Source organism: Aspergillus clavatus, genomic scaffold (assembly GCF_000002715.2).
Source record: "Aspergillus clavatus NRRL 1 1099423829794 genomic scaffold, whole genome shotgun sequence".
NCBI lineage: Eukaryota > Fungi > Ascomycota > Eurotiomycetes > Eurotiales > Aspergillaceae > Aspergillus > Aspergillus clavatus.
The window spans coordinates 775,588-795,735 of NW_001517105.1; the positions used below are offsets into that span (position 1 = coordinate 775,588).

General features: G+C 53.8%; 9 protein-coding genes across 9 annotated transcripts, besides 2 other annotated features; 7 read left to right on the forward strand and 2 right to left on the reverse strand.

Moving 5' to 3' along the window:
• Positions 1-33: a microsatellite.
• Positions 34-992: 959 nt separating this feature from the next.
• Positions 993-1,018: a microsatellite.
• A 180-nt stretch (positions 1,019-1,198) lies between these two features.
• Positions 1,199-2,236, reverse strand: ACLA_056020 (uncharacterized protein; the record flags this gene model as incomplete). Its single annotated transcript, XM_001274979.1, has 1 exon — positions 1,199-2,236. The coding sequence occupies one exon, from the start codon at positions 2,234-2,236 to the stop codon at positions 1,199-1,201; it is 1,038 nt and encodes a 345-aa protein (XP_001274980.1).
• A 1,848-nt stretch (positions 2,237-4,084) lies between these two features.
• On the forward strand, positions 4,085-4,908 carry ACLA_056030 (putative GNAT family acetyltransferase; the record flags this gene model as incomplete). The annotated part of the gene is made up of 2 exons (XM_001274980.1): positions 4,085-4,418; positions 4,544-4,908. 2 exons carry the CDS (start codon positions 4,085-4,087, stop codon positions 4,906-4,908), a joined length of 699 nt encoding a protein of 232 aa, XP_001274981.1.
• A 278-nt stretch (positions 4,909-5,186) lies between these two features.
• Positions 5,187-7,018, forward strand: ACLA_056040 (GMC family oxidoreductase; the record flags this gene model as incomplete). The annotated part of the gene is made up of 3 exons (XM_001274981.1): positions 5,187-5,226; positions 5,285-5,998; positions 6,072-7,018. The coding sequence occupies 3 exons, from the start codon at positions 5,187-5,189 to the stop codon at positions 7,016-7,018; spliced, it is 1,701 nt and encodes a 566-aa protein (XP_001274982.1).
• Positions 7,019-7,178: 160 nt separating this feature from the next.
• On the reverse strand, positions 7,179-9,038 carry ACLA_056050 (putative 2-ketogluconate transporter; the record flags this gene model as incomplete). The annotated part of the gene is made up of 5 exons (XM_001274982.1): positions 7,179-7,420; positions 7,493-7,704; positions 7,772-8,290; positions 8,342-8,619; positions 8,682-9,038. The coding sequence occupies 5 exons, from the start codon at positions 9,036-9,038 to the stop codon at positions 7,179-7,181; spliced, it is 1,608 nt and encodes a 535-aa protein (XP_001274983.1).
• Positions 9,039-9,720: 682 nt separating this feature from the next.
• On the forward strand, positions 9,721-10,821 carry ACLA_056060 (glycoside hydrolase family 88/105 protein; the record flags this gene model as incomplete). The annotated part of the gene is made up of 1 exon (XM_001274983.1): positions 9,721-10,821. The coding sequence occupies one exon, from the start codon at positions 9,721-9,723 to the stop codon at positions 10,819-10,821; it is 1,101 nt and encodes a 366-aa protein (XP_001274984.1).
• Positions 10,822-11,217: 396 nt separating this feature from the next.
• On the forward strand, positions 11,218-12,252 carry ACLA_056070 (putative NmrA-like family protein; the record flags this gene model as incomplete). The annotated part of the gene is made up of 3 exons (XM_001274984.1): positions 11,218-11,526; positions 11,584-11,678; positions 11,733-12,252. 3 exons carry the CDS (start codon positions 11,218-11,220, stop codon positions 12,250-12,252), a joined length of 924 nt encoding a protein of 307 aa, XP_001274985.1.
• A 633-nt stretch (positions 12,253-12,885) lies between these two features.
• On the forward strand, positions 12,886-14,430 carry ACLA_056080 (aldehyde dehydrogenase family protein; the record flags this gene model as incomplete). Its single annotated transcript, XM_001274985.1, has 3 exons — positions 12,886-12,903; positions 12,970-13,749; positions 13,804-14,430. 3 exons carry the CDS (start codon positions 12,886-12,888, stop codon positions 14,428-14,430), a joined length of 1,425 nt encoding a protein of 474 aa, XP_001274986.1.
• A 494-nt stretch (positions 14,431-14,924) lies between these two features.
• Positions 14,925-16,490, forward strand: ACLA_056090 (F-box protein; the record flags this gene model as incomplete). The annotated part of the gene is made up of 2 exons (XM_001274986.1): positions 14,925-15,089; positions 15,177-16,490. The coding sequence occupies 2 exons, from the start codon at positions 14,925-14,927 to the stop codon at positions 16,488-16,490; spliced, it is 1,479 nt and encodes a 492-aa protein (XP_001274987.1).
• Positions 16,491-18,737: 2,247 nt separating this feature from the next.
• Positions 18,738-19,874, forward strand: ACLA_056100 (DUF3716 domain-containing protein; the record flags this gene model as incomplete). The annotated part of the gene is made up of 3 exons (XM_001274987.1): positions 18,738-18,798; positions 18,850-19,231; positions 19,286-19,874. The coding sequence occupies 3 exons, from the start codon at positions 18,738-18,740 to the stop codon at positions 19,872-19,874; spliced, it is 1,032 nt and encodes a 343-aa protein (XP_001274988.1).
• Positions 19,875-20,148: the final 274 nt, after the last annotated feature.

Sequence of the window (20,148 nt, forward strand, 5' to 3'; positions counted from 1 at the left end):
TAGTTAGTAGTTAGTAGTTAGTAGTTAGTAGTTACTCCCAAGTGGACAGGCTGGAGGGACGACGCAGTGACTGGTGCCCGTCAGTGGCTGAGCCGCGTCCCGGTGAGGTAAGCTGCCTGACAAAGTCGCCTGCCTGATGTGGTTAGTCGGTGGGGCATGCATGAGCAGAACTTGGCACAGACCAATCAAACGGTTGAACGGCTCTTACACCCGGGATGGGTGGCTGCCTGAGGTGTGAACCTGCCCTTTCTGGCAAAATGGATAATGACATCACCGCTTCTACCGCCTCAGAGACCCCTGAAGTCTGACAGAGGAAGACGGCACGGGCCCGCCGAGGACACGAACGGAGAGGCACGCTGATCATTCACACAGAATAGCATCATATGCGTTCATTGCAAGCCACAATCCCCGATCTAATAGAGACTGTCTACCTCATCTGTGACTCTGAGTCGGCAGTTATCCCCAGCGCCCCGCACCAGCATCATCTCGCATCGCCGTGCCTATCATCATCGTAGGGCCCTTCGTGACGATATACACAGGTTGGATGGTAGGTTTTTTTTGTCGGGATTAGTGGTACACGCTTCCTGCTGTGACAATTGGGGCGCGTTGCGCTTTGGTATGTGCCCGTGGTGGCCAGTAAGTGCCACTCGTGGCGGTACACGGTCATACTGAGGGGAGGATAGAGGATCATTATTTTCAAGAGGCTGTGATCACTTCACTATTGACACCTCGAAATGCGGCGTATCTACACTAGATTGGGAATATCATACAGAGTATACTCAACACAAACCAACCCTGCCCAAAATTGTACGGCTTATGTTCAGTCGGAGGAAGGGGAGAGAGCGGTGCAAGAGCACTGGGGCCGATGCAACACGGATCATGCAACCAAGGGTGCATCCACGGAGGACGGCACCCGCCGTCAAGGTGCATGCTATCGATTCATGATGATTCTGCGAGCCGCGCGTGGCCGACTGGCTGTTTGCGCAGTCGAGGCCGCTGCAATGCCGCTGCAATGCCGCCAGGGAAAACCGCGCCGCCGAATGGGTCGTTATCTAGCCCAAATATATAGAGACGAGGCATTGCCTCGTTCCGAATCGGCGCAGAAAGTGGACCAAATCCACGATCGAGGTCGGATCATTTTTGCAAATGCGACGTTGCTTGGAATTGATGCAAGAGGTGGACGGGACGAGCCGACGAGTCAAGGGGGTTGCGCATGTTCCACGTGCTGGCTATTCTGCTCCGACCGAAGAAAGCTATCCATGGAGATGGCGTCCCAGGGCCGCGAGGTCCGGCGCGTGACCAGCGCCGCGTGCGTCAGGTCGCCGGTGATCTGGGTCGGGTCGACGAAGGCCGGGTACTCGTCCAGCTCGGTGGAGCTGGACACCTCGGGCTGGGTGTGCACCAGCGAGACGAGCTTGCGCAGCACGCCGAACTCCAGCTTGAGCTTGATGCTATAGACCGCGGCCTTGAGGGTGACCTGCAGCGTGTACATGCCCAAGTATTCCAGCACCAGGAGCGCCACGTCCATGAGCACCATGATGAAGTTGATGGCGATCAGTTCATACATGATCTTGTTGCGGCTGGCCGCCTTGTCCGGTCTCAACTGCAGGAGCCGGATCGTCTCCACGATGTAGATCACCGAGATCAGAATCTCCTGCGCGGCGAACCAGGCGATCTGCATCCGTTCCATGACATTATAACCGCGGATGATAGGCACGGTGCCGACGTATACGGTCAGGTAATTGAGGACGGTCGTTGGGATCAGGAGGATGACGGCGTCGATGATGATGAGGTAGAGGATGCGGCGCAGGAGTTTTTGGTTCTGCACCACCAGGTGAAGCCGGGAGTACAAGACGAACGACTGGCCGGGGACCATGAAGTAGAAGCCCACCGTGGCGATGGAGATGGCCAGCCCGATGGGCCCAACGTCGAAGAACTCCAGCAGATGGCCCACGGCGTGGGGAATGACGCCCGGGACTCCCGAGAGCAGAAGCGACCAGAAGTAGAGACCGCTATAGCGGTTGAAAGTCAGAAAAATGAGAATGATAAGCTCAAGGGCATTGTAAAGAGCGATTGAGTTGAACGCCACCACGAGAATGCGAATGGTGAGATCGTGGCTGCGGTTGCCCTTCCCAAGGCCCTCGGGAAGTTCTGAGAGCGAGTTCAACATGACCCGCTGCGGGCCGTTCCCGTAAAGAGTGTGGGAAGAGGCGTTGGCGGGAAAGAACGACGACATCAATTGACAAAGGAAATCACGGCGGTATAGACGAGGTTAGTGGAGGCGACGATATCGACAAGGGGTGATATTTTCGTATCGGACCGACGATCACAGGACGGGCGGAATGCACGAACGAGCCAAACGCCATATTCTATCCAAACACGAATTGCTAACCCCAAGAGTTCTTGATCTGAATGATCCGTCTTCAGGACCAGATGGATCGCAATCTGGCAGGTGCTGGACTTGAAATCAGCGAGGGCAGCGTTGGGTCATACCCGGGTCGGTGTCATTCGGCTCCCTGTCGGCAGTCGCATCACTTGCGACAGACGTGCGGTGATTCGGTACGGGATACAGACTCTCTCAATGGACCTTCAATCTCAGCTGTCGCGCCTTCAAAAATAGGATTCCGGCGAAGGCTAGATTTTCTCTGTTTCCCACTGCTCCCTGTGATGCTGTGGTGATGGGTGTGGTCGCGGGGATCTCTGATCCTCTCCCCAAGCAACCGAGGATTATGCGACAAGGGAGTGGAAAGTAGAGCGGCGACGCAAGACTGGGGGAAAAGACCGAATGCAACACAAAAAGGAACTGGAAGCCGATGCTGAAGAGGTTCAGGAGAAGAGACTGGGGAAAGTCTCTCGAGATGGGAGACAGGAAGGGGGTGGGGGAGCAGAGCGAGTCAAGGGAGGAGGGAGAAATCAGTGAACCTAAAATGAACGCATGGGCCGTGGGCGGGCCTGGCTGGGGGGTTTGAAATTACTACAGTAGAACCAAAGCCATGATTTTGATTAAACTAGCATAGTATTATTACTCTGTAGTTATTAGTTATTAGTTATTCTTAGCACTTTGGTCTTTTGGCAGGATCTGAAATTGCCTAACCAGTCACAGCTGGTCAATTAGTTGTCCTCAGGTAGAGTCCTAGCATCTGGTGGACTCTGATCTTGCAATAATAATCTCAATAATAATTCTGGAGTGAACTTCTCCCTGTCGCTGATTCTTCCTTGTGTCTCCTGTTTGGTTCTGGGGACCCAAACCCAGCAAACCAACCAAACTAGCCAAATCCAGCAAATAGACACTTCGTTTCGGGGTGAGAACCACCCGAGCGGAAGGGGTGCCACCCCCGCTAGGCCTGTTCGGGAGAGATGTGGCTTACCGGCCACTGGGGTCTGGCCACGGAAGGCCTTAGGCCACAAACCTGCCTCTCTCGGTCATATACGGAGTATGGTTGTCACTTGTACGTTCGTGAGATCTTCCATACTACTACTGCCAGATCACTATCGACACGTTTGGTGCCGAGCTCTACATCAGGATCATCAGAATCTCCATAATTAACATGAAACATCATCAGAACCTCGGAAGAAGGAACAAACAGTGCTCAAATCATGTGATCTCTGCTGGGATCACGGGACTTCCCACGCTGAAGAGCCTACCAGGGGTCAAACACCTGGAATCCAGGGAATATCCAGGTCAATCCTCTGTTCTACTCCTCTGTATGGCGGACAGATATCCTCCACTCCAGCGAGAATCATCTACTATGATTTGGCCTTGTCGCGCATGGATGACCGGATCATCCAGATTCAACTGACCGTTCGAATTTCCACTTTCCAATCTCAGGAGTCCACCAGGGTAAGAATCCCCGCGCTCCACTTGGTCTCCTCCCTGGACCCTGAGTCCCTGGAGGCTGGAGCTGGCTGCTAAGCCTGCTGGTTCCACTTCATCTGTTCCAACTTCCTTTCAGGCAAATCTAAAATGTGAAACACGATAAGAACCTCGTCAAACAAAAATCGAGTCGCCGTTCTCGACGAATGATCATCACCTCTTTGTTTCTTTGATTGCACCCGAACATGCCTTGATTCCCGCGTCAACGCGATGTTGCTACGTCCTGCCACAGCGCAGGACCTCCCCGCCATCGCAGAAGTCGCTGCTCAGGCCATGCTGGATGATGAGTTGTTTGAATACCTGTGTCCAAGGAGGCGGAAGTTTTACGCCGAGTACCGACAGAGTTTTATGCGCAGACTTCGCACCAAGCTCCTATCTCCCGAATGGCTGGTCATTGTGGCCGTCGACACGTCGGCGCCGGTCGCGGACGGCCCACACTCATCAATGTCGATCACGGGATATGCGGTTTGGGAACGCATTGGAGAGGGAGCGAAGGACACCGTGAGGCAGTGGAAGGAGTCGGATCAGGCGCCTTGGTGTGATGGTCAGTAGAACAGGATGACATTCCTCCATGAGGCAAAGGAGTAAAAAGAAAAGATCTTAACTGACGCTGGGCCATTTCGTTTCGCTCCCCGGCAGCTCTTCGTGAACGACTTTTGCACTCCGCAGACCCTTACATCTCCCGCCTTTTTCCCGATCGCAGCGTGGATAATGCTCGTTTGGCGGCCTATAACGCCTTGTCCACAGAGTGCTTCCCCTGGGCTGCTTATCCGAACGTGTGGTATCTATCTGTCCTCGCGGTTCATCCCCATCATCAGCGGCAAGGAATTGGCCGAAGTCTGGTGGAATGGGGATTAGAGAAAGCCCGTCAGGAAGAGCTACCGGTTGGTCTTGAAGCGAGTGCTAAAGGCACATCCCTCTACGAACAACTCGGCTTTCGGACTGTGAACGAGGTGCAATTAATGCCGGGGATCACAATGACAGCAATGCTCTGGGTACCTAACCTGGAAGTTGCCGATACATCCTTCGATTAATAAGGGCACCAATCTCGCTTCTAGATCATTCCTAACTCTGGATTCTGCCTTTCGGTGACTGTGGACGATAATCGTGATTACTATTCAATGTTTCAGGACAACAGACAATATTCCGTGCGGGGCTTGGACACATATAAATCCCGCCGCTGATCAAACTGTAAAAAGAATTTCAGTTTTCGCTTGTTGCGGCGTGTGGCTGTCTTTGATTTATCCCTGGTTCATTCTCAGCACCCTTGCTAGCAATTCCTCATCTAGCTTCACTCACACCCAAGCACAACATGGCTTCCGAGGCATATTGGGACTTCGTCATCGTTGGCGGTCAGTCCTCAAGGAATGTGGAGTGTCGTGGATGAATTCCTGAGCTAATTTGACCCAGGTGGCCCCGCGGGCTGTGCCCTCGCAGCGACACTCGCTCGGTCGAGCAAACGCCCCCAAGTGCTTTTACTGGAAGCAGGTCCGCGGAATGACGATCCAGCATTGAGGGTAGATGGTCAACGATGGGCTACCTTTCTGGCCAAAGGGGTGAATTGGGGATACTCCACCGTTCCGCAGGAGCACTGCAACAATCGCCAGATCGACTACTCGCGAGGCAAAGTGCTTGGTGGCACCAGCGCCATCAATTTTGGTCTATACACCGTGGGTGCGCGCGACGATTATGACGAGTGGGCATCTGTGGTCGGAGACGACCTATACAGGTGGGATCGCATGCAGCAGCGGTTCCGAAATCTCGAGACCTTCGACAGTGCAGTTGTGGATCCGGACCACAAAAAGTATATATCCTCGAGGCCGTCGGATCATGGGTCCCAGGGTGCCCTTCACGTGGGCTACGCTGCGGAATGGGAGCGAGATCTACCTTTGATGATGGATGTCTTTGAAAAGGCCGGTTTCGCCCGCAATCCGGACCACAATTCTGGTAATCCACTTGGCATGGCATTGTTGATCAACTCATTCCATCAAGGGCGAAGAGTCGCTGCAACGGATCTGTTAGAGGGTGCTCCAGAAAATTTGACCATCATCACCGAATCACCCGTGCAGCGGGTCATTCTGTCTGGGAAGAAAGCGATTGGAGTTGAATCCAAGGGCAGACAATGTAGGCTCGTCTATTCCCATTCTCCGCGCCATATTCTTCAGTGCAACGCACTAACATCGAATCTCCGCTACAGTTTACGCTTCTAAAGATGTCATCTTAACAGCCGGTGCACTTGACTCTCCCAAGATTCTGATGCATTCGGGGATCGGGCCATCCGAGCAACTGGGCAAATTCCAGATACCACTCGTTCATGATCTTCCTGCAATCGGCCAAAATCTGCGAGACCACTTCTTTGCGCCGCTGTCCTTCAAGCGCAGTCCAGAGACGAACGACCGGAACGCTTTCTTCGGTGACAAGAACGCTATGGATGAAGCCATGACGCAGTGGATGAAGGACGGAACCGGACCGTGGGCACGGTACTCGTGCCAGCTCGCGGCCGGATGGTTCAAGTCGGACGGTCTTTTGGCATCGGCAGAGTTTCAGGAGCTACCGCCGACCGTCCAAGACTTCCTCAAGCGTGAGACCGTGCCACACTATGAGTTCATGACGAATTTTCCTGTGCACTTCATCCGCCCCCAAATGACCGACTATAGCTATATGTGTCTCCTCGTGTTCCTCATGAACGAGCAGTCCAGCGGCGAGCTCCGGCTTCAGTCGTCCAACCCAGACGACCCGCTTCTCTTTGACCCCAAGTTCTTCTCACACCCCTTTGATCGCCGTGCGTGTATTGAAATCCTCCGTGACGCGCTTCAAGTGACCAAGCATGAGTCATTTACGAAGGACACGGTGGCCCCGATACTCGTGCCGGCCTCGGAATCCGACGAAGACCTCCTCGCGCACTGGAAGAACACCCTCGGCTCCAGCTGGCACATGACTGGAACGGTCAAGATGGGCAAATCCGGCGACGTGGACGCAGCGGTCGACAGTCGATTCCGCGTGTTTGGGACGGAGAATCTGCGCGTGGCGGACATGAGTGTCGTGCCGGTCCTAACGAACAACCACACCCAGGCCACGGCTTATGTGACCGGTCTGACATGCGCGGAGGCCTTGATCGCGGAGTACGAGCTCGATTGTGCGTAATGCTTACCGAAACTCCTCGGGTTATATATTTGTACACGCTGCTTCATTCTACGGAACTGAGCGAATTCGTACGTGTAAAGACACAGAGTCATCCTCTCGTGCTCATTTTCATCAAAATATATTTGATATTGACGATATTATATGTATATATAACCCCCCCTCAGTAGATGTACCGGAAGTAAGGATTCTCCTGGTCCGTCCTGTCCTCGAACGCATGTGTCAGGTTATTATCTGTCGCAGACAGGCCACTCTCCCGAAGCAGACAATCCTTCTTCTTATTCTGCGAAACGAGGTAGAAGCGCAGGAAAATGACCGCCAGAGTCATGACGGTGTAGCAGCCCAAGTGGACTCCGAACGCGATGAAGTACCGCGGTGCGTCTCTGTCGAGGAAGACCTGGGGCCCTGCAAGATGGTTTTGTTTTGTCAGTGACTCTCCTTGCTACCTGGATGGCATGGCATGTTCCTGTGACTCACCGATAGCGTTGCCCACGGCCCAAGAGACAAAGGTTGCGGCGACGACGGTAGATTTCTTGGTGGCGCCGGCGATGTTGCGCGAGACCATGGAGAGACAGAGGGTCTGGGCCGACCAGAACGACAGCGTGATGTAGTAGCTGATGAGGAGGCCAACTTTGGTGCCGAGGTTCTTGTTCTCGACAGTCATAAGGACGATGGTTCCGACGTAAGATCTGCCGGGGGTCAGTTAGCTATGCGTGGACGCATGCCATGAGTGGGGAGGGGGGAAAGAAAACATACGGGATGACGAACCCCAGCATAATCAGCAGGTTCTGTCCGGTCTTCTTAACCAGCCACGCCGAGCTCAGCAGGACGATGATGATATAGAAGCCCAGAACCATGGCCAGCAGCTGCGTCTGCAGTTCTGTGAACTGGAAGCCGGTGATGATGATGTTGGCAAAGGCGCCGAGACCGCTGGTGGGCAGGGTCGTGAAGATCTGGATGGCGCAGTAGCAGTACATCTGCGGGTCCCGGAAGGCTTCCCACATCTGATAGGAGCGGAATTTCCGGTTCTGCATGCCGGTCTGGTTGCCGCGCACTCGCTCGACCATCAGATGCTTGTCCTCCTCGGAGAAGCATTTGGCGCGCATGGGCGAATCGGGCATCCAGTAGATGACGAAGAGGCCCCAGAGCACGGAGAGGCAGCCGTAGGACATGAAGAGCCCTTGCCATGAGTGGATGGCCTTGTCTTTGCCGATGAGACTGAAACAGTAGGCTAGAAGCCCGCCGACGATCTGCTGGCCGCCGTTCATCATATACCTATTGGCAGGTTAGACGAGCATCCCAGGTGGAAACGAACGCCATACTCACCAGTAGGTGACCGTGGCAGCTTGTTCTTCTCTCTTGTACCACATACTGGACAGCAACACGAAGGATGGCTGGCAGCAGGCTTCGAAGATACCCAGCAGGGTCCGCACAGCAACCAGCCCTGCGAAATTGTGACATGCAGAGTGGAGGGCTAACACGGCACCCCAGAGACAGATATTGATGCCGAGATATTTGGCGAGAGGGACGCGCTGGATGATCCAGTTGGTCGGATACTCGACAATGAGGACGGCGATGTAGATACAGGTCGTGAGCCAGGAGTACTATAGAGCGACGTGCGTCAGTATCCGTTCGGACTTGATGCTGCGACAAAGCTGTGACCAACCTTTTGGCCATTCTGTAAACTCAAATCATCTCGAATACCCATGATAGAGGCAAAGGACATGGTGCCCTTGTCGAGGGCCTGGAGAAAGTACGTGCAGATCATGATTATCAACACGCGACGATCGATCATGCGTCGCAGCCGCTTGCTTGTCGCTTGATCCACCTCGACCTGACCACGAGCTGCATACTCCTGCAGCTCCTTGTCCATCCGGGAGAGATCCGCTCGGTCCTTGACGAGCGTATCAGAGAGCACCCGCTCGACATGAGAAATATCTTTGGCGTCCTTTGTGTCATCCTCAGCCTCTGTTGCTGCAGTAGCCACCGGGGCAGAGGCGATCTTGGACTCGTCCTGCGCCATGATGATGGAAGCTAAACCGTGGTATGAGGCGAGGCGAGCAGAATATGGTACCTTGTGGGATCAAACACCCGGTAGCTTAGTTTAGGGACAGAGAATCCGACAGATAGGCAGGAGGAGGAGGATAGAGAACTCCGGCCTTTTTATCAGGGGGGAGACAGGCCCGAGTCAACGCTGACATCTTCCAGATCACCATGTGCTTGTCAGTTCCTTGCTTCGAGAGGCCATCAACCTCGTCTAGATACACTCCCCAAGAACTTAATCAGGGATCCACATGGCTTTTCTGGCTGACTTGACTCTTTCCCCGGTTTTCTTGGCTTGTCTTCCCCATGGGACAAGCGACGGGGGAATGGAGTGGAGGAGAGGGGAAGATCGGGGGGTGATGGCCCGAGGGGCAATGGCAGTGCGGTCCATTTGAGGGCTGCACTCCCTGTCAAGTCTCCAGAAGTGCCAATGAGACATGATCTCGCTCCAAATGGGCATTCTGATCAACGCGGCGCTATCGGGGGGCGTTGTCCCGATGGACCACATCCCACCCGGGTAAATGCAGCCAGTTCTTCCACGTATCATGAGTCGGAGACTCCACCCCGCAGGATTTATAGGCAGATGCACGAGTCAGAAACATATGAGGAGACGCTGAAGCTCCAGATTGTGCTTGCACACGATAGACAAAAGCACAATCATCATGAAAACGCCCTCGCAGACGGAGGTCCACAAGACCGTCAACCGCCTCATCACCAATCTGGTCAACATCAAAGATGATACGGGAAAGTTCCTGCTACATCTGGAGGATGGTCGGATCATCGACACCAAGTCATGGGCCGGCTGGGAGTGGACGCACGGCATTGGACTCTACGGCATCTGGAAATACTACGAGATGACCGGCGATGCGGCCCTTCTCCAGATCATCGAAGACTGGTTCGCGGCTCGGTTCGCTGAGGGCGGCACCACCAAAAATATTAACACCATGGCTGTCTTTCTGACGCTGGCCTATGTGTACGAGAAGACCGGCAACGTCGCCTACCTGCCCTGGTTGGACGCCTGGGCCGAATGGGCGATGCACGACCTGCCTCGTACGCGGTATGGGGGGATGCAGCACGCCACCTACCTAACCGAGAACTACCAGCAGCTCTGGGATGACACTCTCATGATGACTGTCATGCCGCTGGCCAAGATCGGCAAGCTGCTGAACCGGCCGGCGTACGTAGCCGAGGCCAAGCGGCAATTCCTCGTACACATCAAATACCTCTTCGACACAAAAACCGGGCTCTTCTTCCATGGCTGGACGTTCGAAGACGAAGGTCACAATTTTGCGGGTGCCCGCTGGGCCCGTGGTAACAGCTGGATCACTATCGTCATCCCCGAGATCATCGAACTGTTGGACCTGGAACCGACCGACCCGATCCGTATCCACCTCATTGACACTCTCGAAGCGCAGTGCGAGGCGCTGCGCCGACTCCAAGACGAAAATACCGGCTACTGGCACACTCTTCTCGACCATTCAGACTCGTACGTGGAAGCATCTGCCACCGCCGGATTTGCATACGGCATTCTGAAGGCCGTGCGGAAGCGGTACATTGGACCAGAATATGGCCCGATGGCAAGGAAGGCCATCAACGCGGTGTTGAGCGCGGTAGACGAGCACGGAGAGCTCCAGAATACCAGCTTCGGCACCGGTATGGGCGACACGCTGCAGTTCTACAAGGAAATTCCGCTTACAGCGATGCCTTACGGGCAGGCCATGGCAATTATGGCGTTGGGGGAATACTTGCGGACATGTTTGTAGTGATCGGGCGGTGCATTTCTGATTTTCTGAGTATGAACTAAATCCGCATCTTTGTTTGAAGTCATATATTGGCTGGGGCACGCTCTCTTTTCCACCTTTTCATCCCTTTTCTTCGACAAAAAATTGTTCCATTCAATTCTGTCGATCTCCGTTAGCTGTGGAGGCCACTTGTTGATTGGCTTCAACATCCATCTCTAGAGAGACAGAGAGCTGCTTGGCATCCTTATTGCTTATGAATCAACCATTTCGGCCTCTTCGACGACACTCGTCATGCATGATACGACGACCGATTACAAATCCAGTTTGTATTATTCTCAATCTATATAAGGAGATCTTCCCATTTCGCGAAGACTGGGAAAGCTTGAAAATCCCCCAACATCCTTGGATCTTAGAAAAATGACTCTAAAATACCTCATCACCGGTGCCACGGGTGGACTCGGCAAAGAAGTCCTCTCGTATTTCGAAGCCCATCGGCCTTCCTCCGAATACGCAGCAGCCTCGTCTCGGGAGTCAAATCGAAAGCAATTCGAGGACCGCGGGGTTTCTTTCCGCCATGTCAACTACGATGACCCGCAAACATTGGATGCGGCTTTCCAGGAGGTGGAGAATCTGTTCTTCGTCAGTACCAACGTCTTCGACAATGAGAGGCGGATCAAGCAACATCGAAATTTTGTCGATGCAGCTAAAAGAGCGGGTGTCAAGCATGTATGTTCATCCAACATCGCCTTTTGCATCTCTACTAAGTAAGCATTCACTGGGCAGGTGTGGTATACCTCCCTCGCGTTTGGAGGATTGAAATCCGACTCGAAAGCCGCGATCCAGAAAGCCCATCTGCAGACGGAAGATCTACTGAAAGAGTAAGCGTTCTGGAGATGCAAACCAAGTCCACTACGACTTCGCTAACAATCCAGATCGGGTGTCACCTTCACGTCCATCCGCGAAGGAGTCTACACGGATGCCTTTCCGTTATTCTTGAACTGGTATCCCGGCAGCACTACGGTCTCGCTTCCCGCGGACGGCCGGACTGCCTTCACACTGCGGAAGGAGCTCGGAGAAGCCAATGCCCGTCTGATGCTGCAGGGAGGCCACGACAACGAGATCGTGCTCCTGACTGCAGAAGAGACCATCAGCTTTGCCGAGGTGGTCGATGTCATCAACGAGACGACGGGTCGACGTGTCAAATTCCAACTGGTCGCCCCGGAGGAGTATGTGCGGTTGAACGCGACGAGCGACGAGGGCGGGAAGCCCGCAGAATTCTTCCAAGCGCTGGTGTCGTGGTATGACAGCGTGGCCCAGGGGGAGGTGCGCTACACCGACCCGTTGATGAAGGACGTGCTTGGACGCGAGCCGATGAAGCCCCGCGAGGCGATTCGGAATCTGTTGCTGGAGAATCGGGATTATACCTGGCATCAGAATTACGTCGATCACTAAAGATTCCTTGTTCTGAATGAATTTCGAGGGAAAGAGTCAAAGCCACTGGGAGGCATCTGGAAAAGCCGTCCACAGTGTGATGTGATGCGTAGTTTCTGGCTCCCTTGCGTTCAAAAGCAGATAATCCAACGAAGCTCAGTTGCCCACGTTCAAAGCGATTTACTCGGTGCATTACATGGTGTGTACCACATTCCAAGCAGTTGATCTAATGTAATTCCCTCTCGAAATGCGCTGGACCAGTTACCCAGTCGACGTGCACTTCACCGCGGTCAACCATGGATGAAAGCAATTCATTCAGTGAAATTCTCACTTGAATGCATTCAAATAGGTTAGTCCTGACTATCGAGTGATTAAGTGCTCAAGCCGACGAGGCTATCACCACCAATCAATTTGTTCTAGCCCATTCCCCGATCCTGTCGAGCATTCTAGCTGATTGATCATCCTGGCATGGGATGTATGAATGAGGGGTACTGTAGTATCGGGTGGTCTCAGGCCTGGGTGGTCGGATGCGGTTTGTCTGGATATAAGAAGTGGCACGATGCACTGCATTCTTTGCTCTCTCAGACAAATTCCTTATTGTTGACTGGCATTGTACCACTCCCTCCCTTTCTCGTTGCACTCGGAACTGCCACCATGTCCTTGAACGCGACGGTACCCGACTCCCATATCCCTGTCACTCATGCTGCGACACCACCGGAACTGACTCTTTGTATCTAGACCTTCCACAATGTCATCAACAACGAATTGACCTCGACGTCACAAACCCGTTACGGAATCAACCCGGCCAACCGTGAACCAAACCCCGAAGTCCCCGTGTCCACTCAAGACGACCTCGACCGAGCGGTCGATGCGGCCCGCCAAGCTTTCCAAAAATGGTCCAAGACCTCGTTCGATGAGCGCCGAATTGCCCTCAGTGCCTTCGCAGACAAGCTGGAAGCGAACAAGGATATGATAGCTCAGCTGTTGACCCAAGAACAAGGGAAGCCCCTGAGCCAGTCCGCAGTGGAAGTGGGCATGGCCACGCAGTGGACACGGACCCTTACCACCACCGAGATTCCCGAGTCAGTCATCGAGGAGACGGAAGAACGCAAGATCATCCAGCGGTACACCCCGCTGGGTGTCTGTGGAGGCATTGTGCCGTGGAATTTCCCTGTCTTGCTAGCTGTGAGCAAGATCGTCCCCGCTGTCTACACCGGTAACACGATCATCTTCAAGCCTTCGCCGTTGACCCCTTATTGTGGCTTGAAGCTGGCGGAGCTGGCCGCTCAGTGTTTCCCCCCAGGCGTTGTCCAGGCCTTGAGTGGCGGGGACGACCTGGGCCCGATGATCACAGAGCACCCAGGCATCGACAAGATCAGCTTCACCGGCTCAATTCCGACCGGAAAGCTGGTCATGGCCAGTTGTGCCAAGACCCTGAAGCGAGTGACACTGGAGCTGGGTGGAAATGACCCGGCCATTGTCTGCGACGATGTGGATATCGACGCTGTTGTCCCCAAGGTTCGTGGTGTCAGTCTCGCAGAGGCTGTGCTGGTTTAACTAACGAAACGCTAGGTCGGCATTCTCTCCTTCCTGTGCGCGAGCCAAATTTGCATGGTGATCAAGCGGCTGTACGTCCACGAGAAGATCTACGACGAATTCCGGGACAAACTGGTGGCATTTGTGCAATCCCTCAAGGTCGGCGAAGGCACCCAGCCCGACGTCTTCTTCGGCCCTGTTCAGAACAGTATGCAATACGACAAGGCCAAGGATCTCTACTCGAGCATCTCCACCGAGGGTCTCAAAGCGGTTCTCGGCGGCACGATCCAGGACTCGGCGGGCTACTTCATCACACCGACCATTATCGACAACCCACCCGAGTCCGCTCGAGTGGTGCAAGAGGAGGCCTTTGCCCCTATCCTGCCCATCATGAAATGGTCGGATGAGGACGACGTGCTCGCGCGGGCCAACGGTACCGAGACCGGACTAGGTTCCTCGGTGTGGAGCAAGGACCCCGTGCGAGCGCGTCGGATGGCGGACCGTCTCGAGTCGGGCAGCGTGTGGATCAACTCGCACTTCGATCTCGCACCAAATGTACCGTTCGGGGGTCACAAGTCTAGTGGAATTGGCACCGAATGGGGTCTGAGTGGGTTGACGGCGTACTGTAACTCGCAAAGCCTGTGGATCAAGGCAAATGTCTAACGAGCAGGTTGGGTCTTGATTATGTCTTAGAAACCATGTTTTCATAAGACGCATTCTAGTTTGTATTGTTCACTTCTGGCGTAGTTCCAGACCGCCGGCCAACTGGTTAGCACTGCGCTGGGTGAACTCGAGGCCTTGAGGAGACGAGGCAGAGAGAAGCAGCAATCTCCCTCTGTGGATTGGCTCAGAATGGCAGCCTTTGAGCAACAGCGGCAGTTCGAATCAAGAAAGATGCAAAGGTGTCGTTTCTACAGTGGTGTCAGTCTGTGCTCTCGATAGTTACTACCATCCCCGAGCAATATTATTATTATTATCATTACTACGAACAGTCCGTAGTCATCCTCCTGTAGACAAAGTGGTCCGAACGCACGTCGAGGTCACGAGTTTCCTCCCGATCATGTGATGGTATCCGCAACAATTTCTGTACCGCAAAAGAAATCACTCTCCCCTGTGGGGGTTGACAATCATTTCCCCTGGGCAATGGAAGGTTCAGAATGTCTGGAACACATCTGGAGGACCTGCCCGCAGAGGTGCTACTCCGCGTGTTCCAAAATTTGGACAACATCGACGATGCATTCCATCTCGGTCGTTCCTGTCGGCGTTTGTATCAGATTCTAGATCGTCCTGGTCATCGGTTTACCATCATGAGGTCCATCATTGTAGGCTAGAGTCCCCACGGTTGTGAAAGGAGAGGATGAGCGGCCTCCCCCAATCTACGCGCAATACTGACTTGGCGCCCTCCCAAGATACAATCCCCGTACCACAGATATGATCTCCAGGTCTCCCATATGAGCCAGTTCCACGCTGAATGCATGAAAATCTACGCAGATCAACCCCGACTGCCTGTGTCTAGCCGGCCGGAATACACCATCATCAAAAAATTCAAGCGGCTGCGGTCACCGACGAAGCAGCTACTGTCGTCGCCGGAGGTGGTGTTTGAAGTCGTCTGCAGATGGCAAGCGATGAAGGTGCTCTTTGATGTATACTGCGATATGCCCAATAGCTTGAACTTCTTGCACAGTGGTGGCCATATAGGCGTCCGAACCATGGCCACCCTATACGACGAACCGGAGAATCAACTGTTGCCGCTCGAGACTCTTCCCAACATTCAAGGCCTTCCAGCCGCGGAGAAGAAGCGGGCCTACCAACGACTCTACCGGGCACTTATGGTTCACTGGACAAATCTAGAGTCTGCCTGGCTGGCCCGAATCTGCAAATCGGAGATCGCGGCTGAGCACATCATGGCTTTCGATGAAGTCTACGACATGTGGTCCTGTAATCCGGATCGAGCACTCCAAGAGAAGTTCGACATCATCGAAGTGGTGGATTTCTTGCGGTACTGGCTAGTCGAAAATGTCATCTTTCAAGATCGTCCATGTCTCCTGGATTGGTTTGATAGCGCTTCGCAATCACACACGCCTGCTGACCTCTCCTCCCCTCTTCATCTGTGGCTTTCGCATGTCAATGACGACATGGAGCCTCGGGACTACTCAGCCGAATTATCTGACCTGGACTTCCTTGAAGTCTGCTCGGAGCTCTTTGTCGAGGACATGGCCCAGCACTTGCGCCCACCCCATGTCATCGAACTCTTGTCTCTTCTGGCCTGGGCGCCAACGACATCCTGGAAGATCGACCGTCCTCGATATGTGCGCCAGTTAGGTATGATGGATACTCTCTACATATGGGAATTAAGAGGTGAACAGGAGCAACCGCCGCGCTATACCCCGGAGCTTTTGGAGGATGACGTTCAGGGCGACCTTGAGAACATAGGATGCGAGGTCCAGGAGGAAGAATTGGCTGATGAGATCAAAAGGGGGTGTAGTCTCCCTGGTAGGTTTATTAGCCTTCATTCGGTGAAAGAGGAGTGTTCGGGGCAATGGCGGCAGTATCGCGAGAAGGATTGGGTTTCTGAGATGAGACGTCAGGTTCTCTTCCGACAGGAATCTGAGGGAAAGCTTTTTGAGCGTATCATTTGCCTCGAGAAGTTGTATCTTGAGGGAGATACATATCCAGAAAGCCCGGAATCTGGACTTGAGCCTGAACACGATACTTACATTTGACCGCAATCCGCCTCTCTGGTCCAGCCGATGTTCTTCTTTCTTTCGTAAACCGTTGAGTAAGTTGTAGCCTCCATTGTCATCGAACCATTTATGGACGATAGAGCCTGTCATGACTATCTGCCCTGACGGCCTTCCACATTGAGAAGGAAGTGGGAGTCGCTTCTGCCCTGTTTCGGCCCATGGTAGTCCGTCGTGATCGATTGCGCTCCCCATCCAACTCAACGACAGAATCTCACAGACGAGGATCCTGTCCCATCCCCGAAGACTCCATCGAACACATCCATCTGTAGCTTGATCGTGCTTGGAAGTCATCATTGAATCCTCCTCGACTCCTCCGATGCACAATTATCGATCTCTGCGCGCGGAGGACGTCCTCGAGCCCCGATTGGCCTTGCAAGAGGAGCGGGCGGCTACAATCAGCACACCGACTTTCCGGGCAGTATTTTGGGGGGGGATGAGGCTGGGATGTAGGAGTCTGCGGTCGTTCATCAGAAGACTCTATGGAAAGTCTAAAAAGGGCAATATGAGGGATCTTTCGCGGGATCAAGGTAGGCAAATCAGGGACGCGAAACGCGATGTAGGACGCGACACGTCGCAGTGGTACGATTGCTTTACCAGCGCGCTTCGGGACGAGCCTAATGCAGGGCTGGGCTTGCGAATGAGAAGTGCCGAGCAAATGGTGCAAGGAATTCGATCGATTGACCGCGTTGAGATCTATCAAAACTGGTGGTGTCTCGGGGAAGCAACGTCTGCAGGCCTTGTCAGTGGCTTGGTTCCTACATAATCCTGCGAAGGATGTATGGACTCCGGGGGACAGGGATGCTCCTGCACTCGATGATGTTTTTAAAGCACGATATTTGGTGGTCCTGCAGAAATGGACAGGTCGGAGCCTCCAATTTTGAGACCACATTACATTTGGTTGGTTGGGGGCGATGCCGCCGCTGTCCATTCAATTCTACTGCAATTTCGGGCTTGGATAACAATTCCGATGACAATGATAGCGACAAGGAAGTGTTCTCAGTCGAAACTTGATACTGAACGGCAGATGCGGAGGCGGGCTTGGCCATCCGCCAAAAACGAGATACGTCCACTTTGAGACCTCAGAGGTTCGGGGAAAGAGCCGAGTCGCACTGCCAAGTAGGCCTCCTCGTAGATCCCTCGGTGTCTGGCGATGTATAACAAAGCCACAAGGCGGTTGCCAGCCTCTTCCAACTCCCCAAGGCGCAAATGACCCGCGCGGCTTCCTTTGAAACACCAGCCATGTACACATCTGCACGTCCACTTCACAGTTCTGCATGAGGATCAGTGATTTATGGACCACAGTATTGACTGCCTTTGAGCCTTCGACCTCCAGTCACAGATTGCATACATCACGGTCCAGGAGACGTGAGCCTGTTGTCGGCCACTTCTGCTGACATCGGTTCGGGCCGTTCAGTCGCTCTATCCATGCTCTCGGTTCTTTTGAGGTCGAGAGAGATAGTCCGGTGGTCAATTCTCCGTTACAGCAGACGGCAGGTACAGAAACTGCAGTGAGTTCACGATCAAGGAGCGAGGACTCGTTGTCCGGGCTAATGCGAGTGTAAAAAGCAACGAGCAGAGCTGCTCCCGTCAATTGTGTGGAAATTCATGCAGCAACCACGGCAAAAAGCAATGGAGAAAGAAGAAAAGAAAAACACCCTCCCACCGGAATTGGAGGTATCCAAAATGGCATCCTTACACTGACTATCTTTTCGTCCGTCTTCTGCCTGGTAACGGCACATCCGATGGTCGAACCGCCAAAATGGCACAGCAATGGATGATGAACAACAAATGAATCCCCCTTGTTGCAATGTTGGCATACAATTTCTTGGAATAGCACGAAGTAGTGATAGAATCAGCCGTCTACTAATCCATGCATTCTTCTTGAGAATCAATTAGAGGAGGGTGTGATCGGAATTCACCAATTCACTGTCGCCCATGTAGGGAATGTGACAGAGCGATTTTGGCTGAGAGGATGCTGTATCATACCCCTGTACCCTCAGGTACGCCTTTTGCACCCTCGAGATGAATAGAGGACTCCTGACTTTTTTTTCTCCCAAAGCCGCTCGCAGACGGGCATAAATAGGACCTCTTCGCTGCCCCCAAGACCACCTTTCCATTCTCAACTCAGCGATTATTCCTGCGATCCTTCTTCGAACTGCCTGTCAACCGTTTCCATTGTATCATTCTTCATTGCATTTGTGCTCGAAAGATCGAAAGGAATACAAGATGCCCGTCCCATCCCATTTCTGCAGGAATCGTGCAACGGCCGTCAGTCGTTTCGTGGCCAGTAAGTACCCCTGGCCGTTCTCTGTTGCCAATGACTGATTGGAAGCAACAGGCACGGTTATTCGAGGAACGACCCGTGCTCTGCGGCAAAGCGATATCAACATTCTTCTTCTGCTTGAGTCAAAGCGCGATTACAAGAACTACTGGTCGACTAGATATACTGTAGACGCTAGGGCGTTGGACAAGGCCTGCAAGTTGACCGCGGCCACCTTGTTCCAGTGCGGCGAGGAGCTTCAGGGAGACGCATGCTGTCGACAGTGCAAGAGGAACGGCGGCGCGTGGACCAAGTGCGTGGTGTGCCCGGTCTACGAGGGAAGCGCGATTGCGTTTCATGCGTGCGCCAACTGCATATTCTCCGGACGAGCCTCTGAGTGTTCCTTGCGTGTTGCCTTTCAGGAGCAAGGCGGTCGTGACTGGGATGATTCTCGGACGAAGTAGGTAGCCCTTGTGGAATCCTCTGGATGGTCGCTCTTCTAACGGAGGAACAGTGAGATCGTTCAAAAAGGCGGGCTGCTTGCAGTGATCGAAGCCGAGCGCCAGGCCCGCGAAGCCGAACGCCAAGCTGAACTTGAGGCTGAACGGCAAGCTCGTGACGCTGAGCGCGAGCGGCAACGCGAACGCCGGCGCGAGCGTGAGCGTGAGCTCAAACGACAACGCGAGCGAGAAGAGCAGGAACGGGAGCGCGAGCAAGAGCGCGAAGCCGAGGAGGAGCGTGCCCGCAAGAGGCGTCACACGGCCGAGCCGACAAGCGCTCGCAAGACCAAGGTCACCGTGGTTGTCTCTTCCCCCAGCAAGGCTACCACTTCGGCAACGACCACGATGCCTCGCCCAGTGAAGCGCGGCCGCACTATGGGATGGTCGAAGGGCCTTCTCAAGTTGACCGACACCGAAGTGCTGATGGCAGCACGGCAGGAGCTGTGGATATTCGCGAGTAAAGTCGATGCGCGGATCTCCGAGTTGGTGCCTGATAGCGATTCGGATGAGCCTCCCAGGAGTGACAGCGAGGAGTCCTCGACGGTGCCGGAGGAAAGTTCGGATTCGGACTCGGATTCGAGGGACGAAGACTTTTGCCCGTAAGTGCACTCCCTGAGCGGCTTGAGTGACATGAGTACTCTTGTCCTTGTTTCTCATGCACTGTTCTTCTGTCCTGCGTCCTGTGTTCTGTTCAAGTCTGCATGTCCACTTCTTGTTTCATTGTTTCATTGCTGTCTTCCGTTCCACCAAAGCTTGTCAGGTTGTGTGATTATTATATCGTCTATCGCTTCACTGTGCTCTCTTCTCTGCCCCCGCCCCCGCCCCCCAAAACTTTGTGATTGTCTGTATCTTGTGCGATGTCCTGTTTTCAAGTCAC